This window comes from Mycteria americana, chromosome 6, assembly GCF_035582795.1.
Source record: "Mycteria americana isolate JAX WOST 10 ecotype Jacksonville Zoo and Gardens chromosome 6, USCA_MyAme_1.0, whole genome shotgun sequence".
NCBI classification, from domain to species: domain Eukaryota; kingdom Metazoa; phylum Chordata; class Aves; order Ciconiiformes; family Ciconiidae; genus Mycteria; species Mycteria americana.
Window position 1 is genome coordinate 59,734,890 of NC_134370.1, and position 17,618 is coordinate 59,752,507.

Sequence of the window (17,618 nt, forward strand, 5' to 3'; positions counted from 1 at the left end):
ATGGCAAAGTCCTCCTCTCTATTAAATTAGCAGAAGCTTTACTATGGGGTTGAGCTGGAATTGGAATCAAGATTAGATTCTAGAAAAAAATATTTAAAAAATCAGAATTTAGAAAAAATCAGAAATCATAATGTTGTATACCCTTATTATACATATACATACATCCCCACCCTGTATGTGTATGCTAGACCGCTAGAAAGCTAATTATAGTGAAGAAAGTGGCCAATGGCCCAGCTAGGGAGGGTTTTCACGGGAACATATCCCTTCAGTCTGCGCTCAGTAGCGGTTCACCTGATAAAAACCAGGCTGTACGTTCACTGCATATTGTGATTACTGTAGCACTTGAGCTTTGTGTATCCACTCAAACCCACAGTTGTCCAGCATGCATAATCTTCTGCTTGTGAACATGCTACTGAGCCAGCCTTGCTGGCAAGAGGTTTTTAAGCACGTTTGAGAGCATTGCATTATATACGTCTTGAGCTCAGGGGACAGCGCAAGAGGAAATGTCTGTCGGATCTTGACACAGCTCTGCTTTTTCCTCCTTTTCCAATTAAACTTGGTGTCATTTCCTCACATTTCTAGCAGTCCAATTGTTTGCTGTTTTGGTAAGGAATTACAAGTTAATAACCCATGTAGTCATGATCTTGTTACCGCTGACAGTGCCTCTATCATCTGTGAGATCAGAGTAGAAATGTTTTCACGTAAATAGCATAGCCTTTGCTGAAACATTAACATTTATGCTGTCAGACAGATTTTATTAATTTTTCAAGTGGGAACTTATTTTTGCCCTTATACTGTTAAGCTACCCTATCTTGCAGGCCTTAATTTATTGAAAAATTAGTAGTGTCAGCTTTGCTTCCGAAGACTAGAATATAACATTCTGTTTATGAACATTCTGGCGCTGAGGCCTGGGGCCACCCGCCACCCCCAGGGCTCGAATGCTGACACAGGGTAGCACGCGTCTCCATTTTGAAGTGCCGGGAAGGAGCGTGGGCTTTCAGCTGGGAACAACTTGTGAAATTTCACCGGGCCCATGGGAACCATGGCTGGAAAACTGTTCGCGCACAGCAGCTTTCCCTCAGCCAGCAGTCACAGCAGTCAAATGGCTCAAACCCATGGGAAAATGGCGGAGGCCTCCTGCGATGGGGGGATGCCCTGAGGTAATGCCTGTGCTCTTTCCCTCTCTTCACAGAAATAACTACTTATTTCACAAAAATAACTTTTTTTTTTTGCACACTCGGGGCCTTTATGCGTGCGTTGCGCAGGCCTCACCTCCCACTCTCTTAATTTTATTATTTATTTTCGTACCAGCTGAGTGAGGGCCGCCCGCCTCGCCCCCTCTGGCGGCCCCGCCTTGGGCCCGCCCCCGGGTGGTGCCCACCAATGGGTCCGCGATCTGCCGGTGACGCGCAGCGAGGCGCCCGCCCCCTCGCCGGGTGCGCGCGGCACCGTTAAGGCTTGTCGGTTTCTGTTTCGCTCCGCGGGCGCGGGGGCTGCGCGGCCGCCGCCATCATGGAACCGCAGCCCGATAGCCTGGAGGGGTGGGTGGCCGTGCGCGACACCGCCTTCGTCGAGCCTCAGCCGCCGCGGCTGCGCTTCCTCGTGGGCTGGAACGGCGTGGAGGGCGCGTTCGCCGTGACCTGCCACGGCCGGGCTGAGGCGGCCGCGCAGGCCCCGCAGAGCTGGGCCGGCCTCTTCTCGGCACCGGCCCTGCGCGGCGTCCACCGGCAGCTGGCGGCCGTCTGTCCGCGCCTGGAGCCCGCCTTCCCCGCGCTGCCGCCCACGCTGCCCGGCGCCGCCGGCGGCGGCGGGCTCTGGGCCGTGCTGTTCCCCGGTGGCGCGGCGCCGGGCGAGGCCGAGGTGCAGGAGCTGTGCCGGGAGCTGGAGCTCTACCTGGGCTGGGCCCTGGAGCTCTGCGGCGGCCGTGTGGTGCTGGACGCCCTCTTCGCCGCCGACCGCCGCCGCGACGACGAGTACTTCGAGAGCCTCCACGAGCTCCGCGGGAGGGCCCTGCGCGGCCACCTGGCCCGGGCCAAGGAGGCCCTGCGGCGGGTACGGGCCCCGGGGCCGAGCGGGGGGGCGGAGGGGCCGCCCCGGAGCGCCGGCGGGGCCTGAGGGGACCGGTCAGCGGGGCCAGCAGGCGCCTCTGGCCTGGCCAGGGCCTGCTCGCCTGAGGGACGGCCCGAGGCTGTCCCTGAGGGGTGCGGGATGGGGGTGCTGCAGGGCCACCCCCTGCTCTCCCTGCAGGCAGAAAAAGGTTTCCCTCGGTGTAGGACCGCCTTTGCTGTTTCGTGCTGCCGGACAGCTCGCAGGTGCACCTGTCTGACCCTCGGCTTTAGCATCTCTTGCTCACCTGGGAGTTGCATGCATGAGGCTGGCACTCTGTGCTGCAAAGAGCTTCAGTCACTCAGGTCAGACTCACATTTGGGTACTGTGAGCAAGTCACTAATATCATATTGCTCGTAGTATTGTCCAATGTTCAGATTAGTGCTTATACAGACACTTTTTTGATTGTCTGGAAACTGCCCGGTCAACTTTCTCAAGTACTGAGTGTCATCAGTCTTTGTAAGTGCTACTTTATTAAGTGGGGAATAAGCCAGCTCCCGGTGGGCAGCCAGTATAAGTCATTGGGGTGCTTACTTAAGCTGCAAGTGCTCCTACAAAAACACATTGCTAAAAATATCCAGCAGTGTTGTGCAATGGGTGGAACAGTAACAGAAAGGGAGAGTATAATCATGGTCTAATTTTCTAACCTCCCTATGAAGGTCTCAGACTGCCTGTTTGCAGTAATGCCTATAACTGGGGGATTCTCAGTCAGGTTTTTTATTAAAACCAAACTTAGCCATGGACCTATGCCAAATAGGTGTTTTGTAGTCAGAGGAACTGTTATGTTATTTTAAGTGTCAAATTCTGTCTTAGTGATTGTATGAACTAATGATTATGTTAGCCCTTTCTTCCTTCAGTAGCATAAGTTTCTTCTTGCTGTAGATGTGTTCCTGGATTTTCTTCCCCCTTGTAGTAAGCATGAATTTAAAGGATGGTGTCTAGTAACATGATTGCAATTAGGACACGGGGACGTTAAAACAAAAGTTACAGATACTTTAAGCTCACCAGTGTGTTGCTGCTATAGTTTTCTGGCAATATCTGCAGTCTATTTCCTGGCAAAGTAAGCTGAAAGGCATTTTGTGAAAATGATCATGCTTTGGAGGAAAGTTAAGACAGTTGGCTTTAGCCTTCTGTTTCCTATTTCAGTATTTAACAGCTGTAACAACATTACTGTTTCAGAAAGACAGTCTTTTTAAAAAGACAACTTTAGTTTATGTGAACTTCATGTACAGTGTTGTATACAAAAGCGATGGTTTCTGTAACTGACTATAACAGTGTATGGCCCAGTTAGAAATAGATTTTAGCCACCATGCTCTTTTGCAAGCAGCACAAGCATGTACAGCCATGTGGCAGTTTGGGGTTTGGTGGTTAAGTATAACTTGGTGCCAGTTATTCTGCTATTTCCAACTATATTTTAGATATGGCTAAACATGCTATAGAGTGTTGTTGTATTTGCGGGCCTAACAGGGACATAAATTCATTATATTGCAGTCTAGACCAAATTACGCAAGATTCAAGAAATAAAACCTGCCTCTTCTGGCACTAAACTAGCGCTAAGTATCAGAGCATCCTTCTTCCCTTTTTACATCCATGTCCTTCTCAAATACTTCATCCTCTGGGCCAGAAAATTCATTTTGAAGAATGCAGAAGATACCGTACAAGATGGAGGAGAGTAATATTGTGTAAATACATTTTTGTGTGTGTGTGTTCAAAGACAAAGGAAAAAACCCAAGAGCAATACTGTTACAACAACCAGAGGAGTTAGTTGGGCTAATGGCGAAGCAAAATTCTATGAAAAGAATATCAGATTGTGTAAAAGCAAGGATTTTACTTTAAAACAGACAAAATGTCATGCCCCCCAAAAAAACCCCAAAACCCCAAACCCTTGCAATGAATAATTGTCTCATGAGTTGACTTCAAAATTTTGCTAATACTTCCCCTCTACTTACTATAAACATCCTCCAGGAGCAACATGACCCTCACTACTTGCTTTGAGTATAGGAACCAGAAACTAGTGTGTTTCTATTTGGCTTTGATAGTGGGGAAAAAGCAGACTCTTAAATTGCTGCAGGTCGGCCCTAGGACTGTGTCTGAGCTACCACGAGCTCCTGGGGAAGTCTAAGGGGCCACAGGATTTCTGGGATTATCAGAAATGTTGCAGTTCAGATCCTCTTGTTTCCACTGTCCTACCTGTGCCAGGCCTGGAGGGAGGATGGGTGGGAAATGCCATTGAGCTGACTTCCACAGATTTTTCCCTGGGGAAATGCCTCCACAGCTGGGAACTTTGCTCTTGCTGTCTTACCCAGACTCAGCAGGCAAGAGCAAAAGTGACGGTTTAATTTCAGTGCTTTTCAGTTGCAACATAATCAAGCTTACGTTTCTAATGCTTTTTCTCATTGTTGTGGCACCAAACACCCCCTATTCCCTTCCCTCCTTACAGAGCTGTAGAGCAAACACTGTCCTTCCAGGAAGGTCTGTCTTTCTCAGTGGAACTTAGCTGTGTTCTCTCAGCTGGCTCACTCTGTCCTGGCACATAGAGCACACCATGGTCTCTGCTAGCTGCTGTCAAAGAAAAATCTTTGAAGCTTTGATTGGTGCCAGTAAACAAATGCAATTGAGGGGAGGTTTCCAACTTTGTATTTTGTCATAGAAGCAAATAAAGACCTTGCATAAGGACTAGTGTATCAGAAAGGCAGTCGTTCCATGGAAGAATTATAAGTTACAAAGTGTAGTATCACTAGAACTGAGAGTAGAATAAACTCGTATAAATTACACAAATGTTAAAGGAATTTAACTGCAGGGTATATCAGGAGTAGAAATCTGTTTCTGAATTCTTATTTTTAAATGGCAATCTGATTTTTCTGTGCCCAAAGTCAGAAATTCTGGATCCAGAAACTCATTTCGTATTAGCAGGCATTTAGTAATTGTTGAAACAATGCAAGAGCTAGTTTAAGAATACCTTACTTGTCCTTCCAGTACACAGACTTCCCCATTTGTGTTTATAAAAAGCAGCAACCAAGTCATCTGCACGCAGCTATTAGAATTTCTGTGGTGGAAGCCCTAGGCATGATACTCCTTGCAGTCTTCCAGTGCAATATGCAGCAATTAGTGCCTTTAACGGTGTGGTGTTAAAGATACTTCCAGCTAGGGGTAGCTGCTGAACGCCTGGCGTACACCTCCTGTGTAGTGGGAAGTCTTGCCTGTTCATCAAATGACAAATGGCAGGTCCTTTCCACCAAAGCTCATCAGCAGTCAGCACACACAAATGCAAAGCAGCTAAGTCTGATTTACCTTTTATCCCACTAGATTCTTCAGCAGCATAAAAATGCTGACACAATGGTGGCTTTGATGAAGGTTTATGAAGAAGAAGATGAAGCTTATCAGGATTTGGTCACCATGGCAACACAATTCTACCAGTATTTACTGCAGCCCTTCAGAGATATGCGAGAGCTGGCGACACTGTACAAACTGGAAATCCTGGTAGGTCTGCCTTTACAAAGTGAAAGGCCAAGTCACCTAGTAGGGCATCAGCTGCTCTTGGAGCAGTTTAAACTCAAATCACTTAATATTCCCTACTTCTGTCTGTACCTACCTGTTTTTGCTCTGCCAAGCCACCAAACGTGACTGAGAAATTCAGAGTTAGGGCAGAACCATTCTCAGAGGATCTCAGAGTCCATGGTATTGGCTTGAATAGAACTGTAGCTGTCTTCCTACCAGTGTCCCACTTCCCTCTGTTTTGAGGAATTAAAAGGAAAACATCCCCAAGCTCCACCTCTCTGGGGTTTACTCTCTGGTAGGCTGAATTTACAGAGATCTAAGTAGCCTTCGTTGTGCCACCTTCAGTGGGATTAGTTTGTGACATTGAGAATGCCATCCCCCAGCAATGCTGATGCACCAGATTAACTCAGTTGAGGTGGTAGAAAAGAAGGCAGAGGAGACCTTACCACACAAAGCAGTTTTCTGTTGCTGCTACAACCTGCTAGGAGTACAGATTAAAACGTGTCAGTTGTCACTGTGTTAATTTAATTTTATGCACATCTTAAACTGGAAGCATACACTGAAAATTGATGCCCCTAGAAAAGACAGCCATCTACTATTTTGATTTTTCCTTAAATAGTCTGTTAAAATTGAAGTGAGCTGTTAATGTTCTCGAAAAGAGTGGAACAGTTTTAAGTTTAGACTAAGGTTCTTGGAGACTGAAGTTCTAAATCTGTGAAGATAAAATATCCAATATTTTGTACTGAAAATTAAAGTGAAAATCAGAATGGATGAAACAGAAAGTTTGTTTTTGCATTAGAAAAACTCTTAAGGGATATTTAGGCTCATTTGAAATCTAATTCTTTAAAAAAAAATTGAATACTAGTCTTGTACCCATGTACACTTTGCGGACTTGAAAATACTCTCTTACATTTCTTTTCTATATCCCTGTTCCTGTGTGAAAGAACTGCCAAACTGGAGAACCTGACAGTGCAATGTGCTGTCAACACGTGGGGAAAAATAGAAGAGAACATTGCACGTAGAAGAGTGGTTTTGAGTTACTTTTAGTAACAACTAAAAACACTTGTGTTGGATGTGATTTTTAAGATGATAGTTAAAAATATTTTAAGAAATAGATTAATCCTAAGTTAAGCGTGAAGTCATGATTGGGGAACAAAGGTTCTGAGTTAGCCTAGAGAACAAGGCAATACATAGGCATGAGTAGTGATTCACTTTGTGACAGGTGAGGGGAAGGTCATGTTTGCCACCGTGCTCTGCCTTGCTTGAAACGTCTCTATAGCATAATGTGGGCTGCACCACTGTGGTAACCAGTTGGTAACTAAGAATTTTGTCTCCTTGCAGAAATCTTTGCAGTATGATAATTTGGGGCCTAAAAGAGTAGCAGCTTTGCAGAAAGATGCTGAAGAATGGACTAAGCGAGCTGAGAATGCTGTGTGCTCCATTCAGGATATCACTGTGAACTACTTCAAGGAAACTGCAAAAGCTCTGGCAGGTAATCAGAATGATTTACACAAAAGGTTGTGTAAATGCTTGACTTAGGGGACCGAGAGCTCTTCTTATCACCTTTGCTTGTCTCTCTCTGCAGACCCTGAGGTTAGGATGAGTGTCCAGCTTAAGAAAGAAGCATTTTATTCACTTAAGATTTCTATCTTTTAACCAATTTGGTTTACAACTTGCATTTGGCTTGCACACAAACATTATCAAGGCCTGAGGCTTAGGCTGCAAACCTCTGAACAAAAACCATGCATACTTTTGGTGCTTGATATGCAAGCCTCAAGGATTTCAGCATGTTAACTGAGTAGATTGCTGCGTGACTGTTAAGGCATGTTTCCATGGTACGATGAAGTATTTTACTTTATATATATAAAGTCATAAATTCAACCTTTTAGTCTTATAATTTCTAAAGAAGCTTCAGAAATTGTTTAATAGCATCAGCATTTGTAGTACTGCAGCTATAGTAGAAAAACACAAGGGCTATTAGTACACTGTGTTTCTCATATCTTATTGCAATGTTTTAATCTGCAGCAATGCACAAACAGATGGAACAAGACCAGGAAAGATTTGGTAAAACCACCTGGGCATCAGCTTTGCCACGACTAGAAAACCTGAAATGTATGTTAGCTAAAGAAACCCTTCAACATCTGAGGGCAAGAGAGTTGTGCCTGAAACAGAAGAGAGCTGGCATTCAGAAAAACGTAAGGCCTTGCAAAGCCTCCTTTTCTGTCACTGTTCTGTGAAGGGCTGATCAAAACCTACCAAAGTGGTCATGGGATTAGACTTTCAAAGTCCTTGTCTATGAAACAGCTTAGGTTTTCAACATGATTTTAAGTTGCAGAAAAATATGTCTCCAGTTTTTTAAAATTGCTCCTGCACGTGTGAGGACACTTAGCAAAGGTTAAGATGCATGCTTTTACAGTTCAAGTGTCATGTTAGCATTTGTGATATTAACCTTTAAAATTGTTAATTTTACTGAGGTAAAGACCAGATATTATTTTCAGAGGACACTGCAAAATAAAGATACTTACTTAATTTTAATCTTCTGATCTTCTTGATTTGATGCCATCTAACTGCTGCTAGGAGTACCGAATATTTATTTTCCAAGAGTAGCGTACTGCACCATAGATAATTGTTTTCAGGAACAGTATTATTTGTGCAGATTATAATGAAGTCTTTCCTGGTAGACTTAAGGTAAAATTACACTTTATGTTAATAAAGCTCTCTGCTCCTCTGAGTTTCCGTTCCAAGCCATTTCTAATGTTCTATTGTTTCCATACCAAAGCACCTAAGCAGCTGCCAGTTAGGCCAGGCTCTGTACAGGTATTTGTGCATCCGTGCATGTTTCATGCGTGCGTATTTTGTTATTAATGCTTTTTATTTTCTATTTGGGGCTATATAGATGGAGAACCTCAGTGAACAAGAAGAGAACCTAATTGTAGTGGAGGAGCTGGAAATACAGTATTATGAAACACAGCTGGAATTATATAACGTACAGCTTGAAGTATTGAAACATGAAGAGATGCTGCTAATTGTACAGTTGGACACTTTAAGGAGACAGATTAAAGGTAAGAATAAACAAATATTTAAGCATGTATCCAAAACACAGGAATAGTATAGCCTGCTCTGTTTTCACTTAAAAAAAAAAAAAAAAAGGATGATTATCACTGCTCAGGTCTCGGTAGTAGAAAGCATCATCGGAAAACTTTGATGCCGTGGCACCATCTGATATTTTGTCTTCTGACTAATTAGAGACTAATTTGATAACACAAGTTCCAAAAAAAAGTCACACTGGTAGCTCACCTTGACAGCAGCTGTGATATGTGCATGCACTGGTTTAGCATATGGAATAACTTATACTGAAAATACTTAACTGCTCTCATAGTTACCGGATCTATGCATAGAACTCTGGATATTGTGACCTGCTGAAATGAGTCCTGAAATTCATCACAAATTTGTTGTAATTTAACATGTAGAGATTGCAAAATACATCCTGTAAAGACAAAAAGAGGTGATTATAGCTAGATGGTACTTGAGTACTGCTATATTCCAGTTTAAGTGTCTCTTCCTAACATCTTTATGACCAAATTAGGCACCAGTCTTGTTTATGCTTATTTGTGCTTATGAATTCTCTATTACTGTGTACACTGTGAAGTAAACATTGCTCCTGCTTGTGGCATAATTAAAACCTGGTAAATAGTAAAATAAGTCACCCAGTGTTGATCAGAACAGTCTTCAGTTTTCCAGGAAAACTCCAGTCGGTGAAGGTAGGAGTTAAAGCACAGAGAGACATTTGAAAGAGGAAACTAAATAACAACAAATGCTAACAGCATAAATTTGATCCTGCAAAGCACCCTTGTGAGTAACATGACATGTTTGTGTAAGACTTTGAAGGACCAAGCTCGGCTCTGGAGCATTATACTTTCTAATAATTAGCTCACTGCTTTCAATGGCTTTTAAAATGTCATTAGTTCTTTAAATGTTTAAATAACTGTGGCAATTTTTTAAAAAAGTGCCAAATGCCTTTTTAGAGAAACAGGATGAAGTTGTTTACTATGATACATGTGAAAATCCTGAGGAGCTCAAGGTCATTGAACAGACAATGGGACAACATTACGCTAACTTGTCAGAAATGACGATGCTGAGGCAGAAGACTAAGCAGTTGGAGACAAAGCGTGGGACTGTCTGTGCGAGGAGAGCCTACCTCAGGAACAAAAAAGTAAATGCAGTCCTGGAGATGTGCATTTTCTTTAGCTGATGTCTTGACTCACGAGGGATGGACAGGAAACAACTAGGGAAGCTTTGGGTGGAGTGTACAAGATGACATGTGACTCAGTGCCAAGGCCACCAAACAGAAAGAGGGGTGATGTGATTTTAAGCCAGCTTTACATTCCACTGTGTGGTGCAAGTGCCTCTCTCATTTATTAGGAGAGCACAAACTTACATGGGTGACCCAGGAGGTGTTCCCCTATCAGCTAAACCTTACCAGAGCCCTGCTGTGGCCAGCTGGAGCTTTGCCCTGGCAGCCTTTTACAAAGCAGCTGCAGTACAGGAGGAAACCTGGCCTGCAATGAAGAAAGCTGCAGTGACAGAACAACCCACACAGTGATACTTACCTTACCTTTGAATAGGAGGGAGGAGAAAATTTAACTGCTGCAATTCTCTTTCCAGCCTCTCAGTTCTGTGCAAAGGGCAGTTTTTTCCTTTGTTTCCCATTCAGAGCAGAACACTAGGAAGACACAAGTGAGATCACAGTTGACTCTCATGAACCTTCCCAGTGAGCTGAGCTTACCTTACACCTGTACAGTCCTGCTGGGGCAGAGAGCAGAGTTTAAGCTCCAGTCTATCTGGCCTTTTACCCCTTACTAGCCTGGACAAAATGGGAATGACATTGGAAATGTTTTGTGAGCCATCATTGTCTCTTGCTTGTAACTGCTTCCTCAGCAGACACTTCCTTTGCTTCTGTTTTCATTCACTTAATTTCTGTCTGTTGGTTATACAACACTAAAGCCAAATGCCAGATGATTTGCAAATGCTTACCCAGCCATGTGGATAATCCCCCTCTGTACAGTGACAAATAGCGACTCCCAGAGAAAATATTGAAGCCTGCAGCTTCTCTGCGGCACTTTGTTACTAACAGAAGGTAGCCCTGTTAGGCATTTATTGTGCTTCCCATACCTTTGCTTCCCTGGCTTTTGTACTTGGGAGCTATGGCAAATAAGGGACAGGGGGAAGGTAGCCTTGTATTTTTGTAATGCCCTGCTAGCTTCCGTCTTGCCTTCGTCCTCATGTCATTGCACCCCTTCCCTCCAGCTGGTACCTGGGTGAAATTTCTTCAGAGCTTGTTGCTGCCTTTTTTTTTTTTTTTTTCCTTCTTTCTTCTCTTTTTTTTTTTAACCTAAATGTGAGACAGAGGGATTGATCCAGATCTGGGTATGTTCCCTCTGCAGCATGAATAACCCTATCACTAATTAGGAGAACAAAAGATCCCATTGGCTTTAGCCAAGAAATAGTCCCACAGACTTCACCTTCAGGGTCTCACATCTGCCACTGATTGAGCTTAGCCATCCTTGGCACAGCTAAGCATTCGGCCTTGGTCACTGTTTAGTGGCTTGTGCGCAGGAGTTAATGGCATAGATAGTGCACAGTAAATGTGGACTAACCAAGGGTTGCATGAATTTTGCTGTTCTACCAGGATCAATGTGAAGCAAGCCATCGGCAGAGACTGCAACAGGCAGAAGAGAGCAAAAAACGCTTCCAGCAGCATCACAGCATACAGATAGTGAGTACTGAATAGCAGCCTTGGAGAATCTGGCAGCTGCTTGTTTTCACACACTAATGCTCACTTAACGTGTGTTTTAATGCAGAAGAGAGACAAGCAAAAAGAGGAGGAGAAAAAGAAAAAAGCTTGGATAAGCCAGGAACGTCAGAAAACACTGGAGAGGCTGAAAACATTCAGGGAGGCAAGTACTGTAAACTACAGTAGTCCTAAATGGTGTCAAAACACCACGTCAGAAAGTAGCCATAGCTCACGTGTGAGCACGGTCCAAATCAGAGACAACCATTTGGATAGCCTAAAATAGGATTGCGTGTGATGAGTCGAGAGGATTAAATCCACTAAGATTATAGTTTCCAGGTGCAGAACCTGTTGCAAAGAATACAAGTGAGGAAATAGCTTTGAAAGAAATACCTTGATATTAATTTAAATCTGTTCAGGGTTCAATTTTGTGCTTGAATGGGTGAGTGGGACAGGTCTGTACTCTGTGGCTTTTTGTCTCTTTGGGGTTGATGTTTTGGCCATTCCAATGGAGATGTGACCTCCTGCCTTATGATTCGTTTTTCAGAAGTGTCCAGCTCATGTTGTTCTGAAAACATCTCGTTCCCAGCCTCTCAGTCCCAAGTTGCCACGAAGCATCACTCAGCAGGCTGCAGTACTGTCCCCTCCACCTTCGTCAAGAGCAAGGGCAGCTCCAGAGCAGCCAAAGAGCATACTGCTAGTAGAAGCCAAAGAATCAAAAGCTTCACATCAGAATACCCCAGCAGATATACCTGTCCAGATTTTTGTTACTGCTGGTGACTCAGAGCAACAAAAGCACAGTGAGGGATTGATGGTCTCTCCATCCTCACCACCACCACCACCTCCTCCGCCCCCCCCTCCTTTACCCCCTCCTCCCCCACCTCCTCCCTTACCTCTCCAGTTAAAGACACCATCAGCAATAGAGGATAAGCCACTTCCCCTTAGCTCTGATGGCCCCACAGAAAGCCCTGCACTGCACAAACAGGATGACTCATCCAGGAGGTCTATAAATAATTACATAGGTAAGAAGGCTCATATCGACTGGTGTTCTTTTTTTTTTTGTTTCCTGTATTTTTCTGTTCTCCCTCTCTCTGGTTCTGGACAGGAATAGTGTGCAGTCTTGCTCAAGAGAATGAAGCTCTTGGAAAGCTTAGTCTAAGAAACCACATACAATAACACTGACCATAACTCAGGATGCTAAATGAGTAACAATGATTTGTGTATCCTGTTGGATACACTTGATAGGGTCCTGATGCTCAGAGTGTGTGACTCCACATTTTTGGGGAAGTGCTGTCAAATGGAACAGGTCAATCTTTTAGGACTTTTGAACTTGAATCTCTCCTGGAATCCTACATTTATTAAGTACAGCCTTACAAGTTTAAACTGTGCTTAATCACAGCACTGCTAGTTCTGTGGAGATCTTAATTCAGGACCTGCATTTCTTACGACACTGCAAATCCCACTGTTGTAATAGGTAGGAAGGTATCAGAAGAAATTCCAAGGGGAGGGGGCTTATTCATGTTGTTTGGTGAGAAGCAACCTTTAGTACCACGTTTGTTCTTGCCACAATTTTGCAACTTTTGAACTGAATATGGAATTTTGATTGAGGATTAATCACCTGTCCAGTCAGAAGACCACTGTGGGTCAATTTGTGGTTGTACTAAGGCTGCACTTTAATGTTTATGATCTATGTACTAGCTGCTTGCATTTCTAAGGTATGCACAGCCTGTGTCCACTTCCTATTTGCTTGGTTTCTAAATAAAGGTTTCTTAAGAGAATTCATGCGGAATTCAACGAGGATTTGAAAGGCAGATGGATAGCTTTGGCATACTAACATTCCTAGGGCAAAAATTCCACTCTGTTACACCTCTGCTTTGTTAGCAAGATCATGCAGGTGTAATTGAAGGCTGAACTCGGCAATTGAAACAGTAGTTTGAATGAGAACAGAGCTCAGCAGCCTCCCAAGGCTGCACTGGTTACATCCTGCTAACAGGCTTATTTTTATCTTTAAAGCAAGCAGATATTTTGACTATGTCAGGGAGATTGATCTAAGTTGGAAGGCAGCAATTTTTTATTGTCGTTTTTCACAGTGGAGCTTATGTTAGAATGAAGCATGCCTTTAAATGTGGTACATTCCTTTTCCTTTTCAGACTATTCACAATACATCTAAAGCAACCTTTGTATCCTCTCAGTTAAGAGGCAAACCACAGGCAGAAATACCAAGGAAAGTTCAGCATTTTCAGTTCTTCCAAGGTGTGGGGAAGTACAAGCAGCTGAAGGGCTGAGACGCAGTTGAGTTACCATGACAAACTACTGTGCATCCAGTGGATCAGTGTGCGGACTTCAGTCTGGGAGGTCCATGGGATAACTGTACCACAGATACTCTTAAGAAGCTTTGATTAGCAACAGGAGTTGTACACCAGAGTAGTCTGATTGCTACTGGAACAGCCTTGCTAGTAGCTAGTATTTACAACCATTCACATCCTAACATTGATGTCCTTTCATTATTTTTGGATAAGAAAAATCCTTTTTGTTTATTGGAGAGGTCTGATTGGTTGTTTACACCTGTTTCATGAAGAAAACCAGCATGTTAATTGCTGTAATAGTAATGGATAAAGTTCCTGCCACAGGAACTTACTGAAACAGTCATAAACAGGTTGGTTTTAGTTACACGTGAAAAGCCAGGAGAGGTTCATATGTGTTGAAAATATTGTCTGTAATGTCTTAACACACTTTCCAAGGGGAACTTCTTTTATAATTTGTTAGTCTGACTAGTCTTTTACCAGGCAGCCCATTTGATTAATAGACTTAAGGCTTTCTTACTGAAGGATTTGTAAGACAGCTTGGTGGATCTTTGCTTGATCCTTTTCTGGCATCTCCGTCTCTGAAGGTACCACAGGATTTAGCAGAATGTTACATTTCAGGTGCTTGATGTTAATCGCATAACCTTCTGTGCACTGTGCATGGCAAAAATACTTCTAGCTGTGAGGCACAGATGGTCTGAACCTATGGCTGTAGGAGTTGACTGCTGTCCAGGGAAACTGCCTCCCTGTCCGACAGTCTGAAGCTAAGCAACAAAGAATCCAACAGAAGGAGTAAAACGCAAATTAACGGTGTGTATCAAGAGAACTAGTGGAAGCTCTCTCAGTATGGTGTCCTTTATGGTCTGAAGTTCAGAAACATACGCCTGAGATTTAAATCATGTTGTATAATGGGAATTATTTTTTAAGTCCATACAGAAAAGAGCTGCCTGCTTAGGGCCTGATCTGGCGCCTACTGACTTCAGTGGTGCAGTTTCAAGCCCTTCTACTCAAATACTTTCATTTTTCTCTTGGCTGAGCAAAAAGGCAATCGACAGTCTCAGCAGGCATCTGAGCGAGCTAGGAGGAATGGTATGATTGTTTCTAATACAGAATACAAGAGATTTTTTGGTTCAGTGAAATTTTTTTGAAAGCCCATAAAGTTGTAATGAAAAAGAAGCATCTCCCTTTGTGTATAATTTCTTTCTTAGAGCACAACCTTGTATAATGTTGAAGACGTGTTGGATTCTCAATTCAAAATATAAAAGCTTTAACTGCTTTTTAAAAGCAGTTCCAGAGCCTGATGTTGCAGAAGCTTGAAAGAGTCTGTGCCAGAACAGACCAGTGTTTTTCCTGTCTGTAGCAAAGATGAAAGGAAAAACCCTGAACACTTGGGTAGGGTTTTATACCTCTAAGTGTGGTTGTCTTGTTCTTTCTGCTGGTAACAATAGATTTATCTGTTGCAGGTTCCATGGATGAGGTTTTGGCTTCTCTAAAACGCAGTGAAGTTCATCTTCGCAAAGTGGAACAGCCAAATCCCTATGCCTCTCTAAAAGACAACATCCTCTCTGCCATAAGGCAAGGAGTTAAACTAAGAAAAGTGAATCGAGATACTGAGAAAGTTGTCAGTAAAGGATCCACTAATGAGCTAGAGAGAAGCATTAAGGCAGTCATCCAGCGAATTAAGAAAGTGTCTGCTGATTCTGAAGAAGAGGAAAACAATGAGCAGAATAATGGAGAATGGGATGGCTAACCAATTCACAGTAACAGACATACTGACTGGAACAGAGTGTCTGTCTCATTTTGCACGTTGTAGAAGACTGACCCTTTCAAAATGAAAGAACAGCGTCATTGTGTGTGTTCTTCTCACAGTCCAAAATGTCTTGTAAAGTAAAAGAATCCTATTGATTTTCTACAGGAGCTGAAAATCATTATTTTTGCATGAGAGATCATACTCCAAAATATGCTTGCATTAATAGGTATTTCTGTCTCAACCATGTAGAATTTTCACCACATCTGAAGACAGCTAAAATGTTGGATTGAAACATACATTGTTTAACTTGTTACTACACAGTAGGTAATGCTATCACAACACAGTTTAAGGAGTGAAAAACTAACTGAAAATCTATATTTTCAGATAAAAGTAGAACCAAATATGTGGTGATAGAGGCAGACCAGAAAACTTAGCATAATCTGGAACCTCTCATTCCTACCTCCATTGTCCAGAAATTTCTTTAACATTTTGCTTGTCTAATACAGCTCACTCTCAACTAAGTAGATACTCCATTTATCATGATGTTATAAAGTGTGCACTTATGAATGGGCTTGGTAATGCTGATTGGAAAAATTATCAAGTTTGAAATAAACACTAGTAATTACTGAAAAGTTTAATTTTTAGCTGGAAGCTTAAATGTAGAGGATTTTTAGATGCTAACTGTTTTCCATACATCTACGTTTCCAATGAACGTTGGCATGAAAGGAAGAGCCAAAATATTGTATATAACGTTTTCTGGGATCTAGCTCTGTAATACAGAGCTGTATTTCTCCACTGAGAACATCAATATGTGTTTATAGCTACTCTCATGAATTTAAATTACCTGATAGCCTTATAAATGGCAGATATTTGCATTGTGCCTGGAACCTGACTATTTAAAAATTCAGCTACATTCAATTTAGAGACTGTTTCTATTTTGGGTAGATAATGACAAAAATGATTCAAAGTTTCTTTTGGAGTTTATACTGACCCTTAATAAAAATATATCCTGACAGAAGAAGTGGATTCAGAGTGCTCTCATTTTAGGATGCTGCTGTGAAGTAAGCATTACTCACACCAGGGTACTCTGGTTTTTCATAGCAAGTGGCAGCCATACAGCAGCTGTGCTCTGTCACTGACCATATATGTAAATGCCCTTATTTTCTCAAATATTTATGAATTGTAATTTGGTAACAGAATTGCAAATACAGTGCTTTAATTCCCTGTTTTACTGTAGAGTAGCAGATCTGTTTAATCAGCACAGTAAATATGTATGCAACAGTTTTCATGCGAGAAGCAGAAGCAGCAGCTGGGGGTTCATTTTTTACTGTTTCAGCACCTACTGCTATTTGGAACTCAGAAAAAAAAATGCCCCCCCCCCCTTTTTTTTTTTGTCCACTGCCATCAAACCAAATGGAGACAAAAGCGGCAGCAGCAGCGGCACAGGTCAGTTCTTACTCAACGCTTCTGACGCGATGTCTGCAGAGGGGAGCTGGCGGGCACGGTGCCGCAGTGCGCCCGCGCCACCCTGCCTGCCCCTGAGCTCGACCTGGGCGCAAGGGCCATGCTGGGCTGGGGGGGAGCAGGGGAGAATTTATTGCGTGTTCAAACTCCAGCTGAATTCCTCCCATAGAGCGAAACTGAGGACAAAATCTGGTCCTTTGAGAGTGGAGATCTCCTCCCCAGGGTTACCCTGGGCAGAGGGGGTGCTCGGCCAGCAGCGGGGAGCGGCATGGGGAGGGCAGAGGGGGCTGGTGCTGGGGCTGAGAGCTGCCCTCACGCAGGCTGTGCCCTTTAGCAGCGTGGTTATTTAAAGCCGAGGGGAAGAGAGCAGAGGCTCGGCTGCCTTCCTGCGGCTTGTCCCTCTGGCCAAATGTCAGCTCAGAGTCCAGGGCAGAGCCCTTCGCCGTTTTATTACTAGGGTTGAATTCTCAGCTACAATGCTAAGGAGTTAAATGCAGCAGTTCAAAGTATGCAGAGGATAAGTGAGTTGCAATTTCTCCAACAAATCTTACACCTTTTGTGTGTTTAACAGCTGCAATTTTACCCAGGAGAGGCCAGCTGAGTAACAGTGACACTGGACAGTGATTTCTCCTACCTAGAGTTTTCTTTTGCAACCGTGCCTGAAGCTCAGCTGGGAGCTGATCTCGGGTGTTCAACAGAGCTCTCT

The 17,618-nt window shown here is 43.4% G+C and overlaps 1 protein-coding gene across 1 annotated transcript; it reads left to right on the forward strand.

The window, feature by feature from the left end:
* Positions 1 to 1,425: 1,425 nt before the first annotated feature.
* On the forward strand, positions 1,426 to 16,530 carry WHAMM (WASP homolog associated with actin, golgi membranes and microtubules). Its single transcript, XM_075506144.1, has 10 exons — positions 1,426 to 2,052; positions 5,413 to 5,586; positions 6,946 to 7,096; positions 7,630 to 7,799; positions 8,501 to 8,666; positions 9,630 to 9,817; positions 11,294 to 11,380; positions 11,466 to 11,561; positions 11,943 to 12,417; positions 15,162 to 16,530. Exons 1-10 carry the CDS (start codon positions 1,513 to 1,515, stop codon positions 15,446 to 15,448), a joined length of 2,334 nt encoding a protein of 777 aa, XP_075362259.1. The 5' UTR covers positions 1,426 to 1,512; the 3' UTR covers positions 15,449 to 16,530.
* The last annotated feature ends 1,088 nt before the right edge of the window (positions 16,531 to 17,618 follow it).